Source organism: Mizuhopecten yessoensis, unplaced genomic scaffold, assembly GCF_002113885.1.
Source record: "Mizuhopecten yessoensis strain PY_sf001 unplaced genomic scaffold, ASM211388v2 scaffold10143, whole genome shotgun sequence".
NCBI lineage: Eukaryota > Metazoa > Mollusca > Bivalvia > Pectinida > Pectinidae > Mizuhopecten > Mizuhopecten yessoensis.
Window position 1 is genome coordinate 27,374 of NW_018408400.1, and position 1,823 is coordinate 29,196.

Sequence of the window (1,823 nt, forward strand, 5' to 3'; positions counted from 1 at the left end):
GGGGGGGGGGGGGGGGTTCATACCCACCAATTATACAAGGACCCAAGGATACTCCAGACTAAATAAGGATAAAATCCCTTAATCCCAATGGTCGAAGAGGGATTTTAAAGGTTTTACCTCTATTGGGCCCCGCCCTTCTGCCGCCTGGGAGACCACACCTACTGCGTATACAAAATTGAGTCCCCTTGCCTCAAGGATGCTCTAGACTAAATTAGGATAAAATACCTTAATCCCTATGGTAGAAGAAGGATTTTAAAGGTTTTACCTCTAATTCCCCCTGTTGGGCACAGCCTCTCTGCCTCCAGGGGGGTCAGACACACCGTTTATACAAAATTGGTTCCCCTTCACCCAAGGGTGCTTCAGACCAAATATGGAACAAATCCTTTCATTCCTGCAGAAGAAGTATCTTAAAGAATTTTGCTATATTTCCCCCTTTTGGGCCCCGCCGCTCAGCCCCCTGGGGGGCCAAACCCACCATTTATACAAATTTGTTCCGTTCACCTAAGGATGCTCCTGACCAAATTTGGTCAAAATCTGCTCAGTTGTTTATGACTAGTAGCAATTTTTAGGAAAAGTTGACGGACGACGCGCCAATTGGCATAAGTTCCTTGCCCTTCGGGCAGGTGAGCTAATAACAAACTCTCTAAGAGTATGATTACATGTTATATATACAGGTTTATTATTGAAGTATTCTAATGAAGTGAGGTGTTGACTGTAGGAATAATGAAGCCAACATATATTCTGTAAGCCAATATCTTTTCTAGCAGAAGAAAGATTTGCACGTTTGTGACCACTTATGGCCCCATCTATTTCCCTGCGGATCATAAGCTACTTCTTGAGTACAAATTCAAATCTCCACCACCGGCTGATGACAACTCCAGATTCAATCAAAACCTGATTTCTGAGAAGCAGCAGAAAAACATGAACATTCATGGGCGATGGACAGAACACAATCGCAATAGGTCACCAGACTGACACAGGTGACCTAAAAGCATGATTTATCATCTCAAGAGTTCTATATTGGATTGACACTGCTCTCATTGTATCACACATAATTTGTACTTTATTTGACCTTTGACCTAGCTAATGCATAATTTGATAGCTTATGACCATGATGATGAAGCTAAAATTTGCATGGAGCTTGACTTTGTTTCATTCAAAATAACTGTATATTACATCTCCAACTAGAAATCATGACAGCTGCAGTCAATTACAATTCAAAGTCCATAAATATATTTCACACAACAACCTATCAACAAGGGTTTACCTTGCCGACCTTACAATGATCTGGTGGAAATCTATATAAGCTGACCTTTATCCTTTTTGATATCCTCCTTCCTCTGTTTCATCACCTGACCAAGGACCTGGTGTGTTGGGGCATAATATCCACTGTACCAGCGTAGCACCTGTCTCACACACTGTGCTGATATCTAAAACAAACACTGTACATAGTATCTAATGTACCAGCGTAACACCTGTCACACACACTGTGCTGATAGCTAAAACAAACACTGTACATAACATCCACTGTACCAGCGTAACACCCGTCTCACACACTGTGCTGATATCTCAAACAAACACTGTACATAATATACACTGTACCAGCGTAACACCTGTCTTATACACTGTGCTGATATCTAAAACAAACACTGTACATAATATCTACTGTACCAGCGTAACACCTGTCACACACACTGTGCTAATATCTAAAATAAACACTACATAATATCTTCTGTACCAGCGTAACACCTGTCTCACACACTGTGCTGATATCTAAAATAAACACTACATAATATCTACTGTACCAGCGTAACACCTGTCTC

The 1,823-nt window shown here is 41.3% G+C and overlaps 1 protein-coding gene across 1 annotated transcript in view; it reads right to left on the reverse strand.

Annotated features, from left to right (window-relative positions):
- Positions 1–1,823, reverse strand: part of LOC110459623 (mucin-5AC-like) — a 46,252-nt gene that overhangs the window by 22,885 nt on the left and 21,544 nt on the right. The window contains exon 7 of the mRNA XM_021511969.1: positions 1,313–1,430. Coding sequence (XP_021367644.1) covers positions 1,313–1,430 — 118 coding nt within the window. The remainder of the gene's footprint in view (positions 1–1,312; positions 1,431–1,823) is intronic.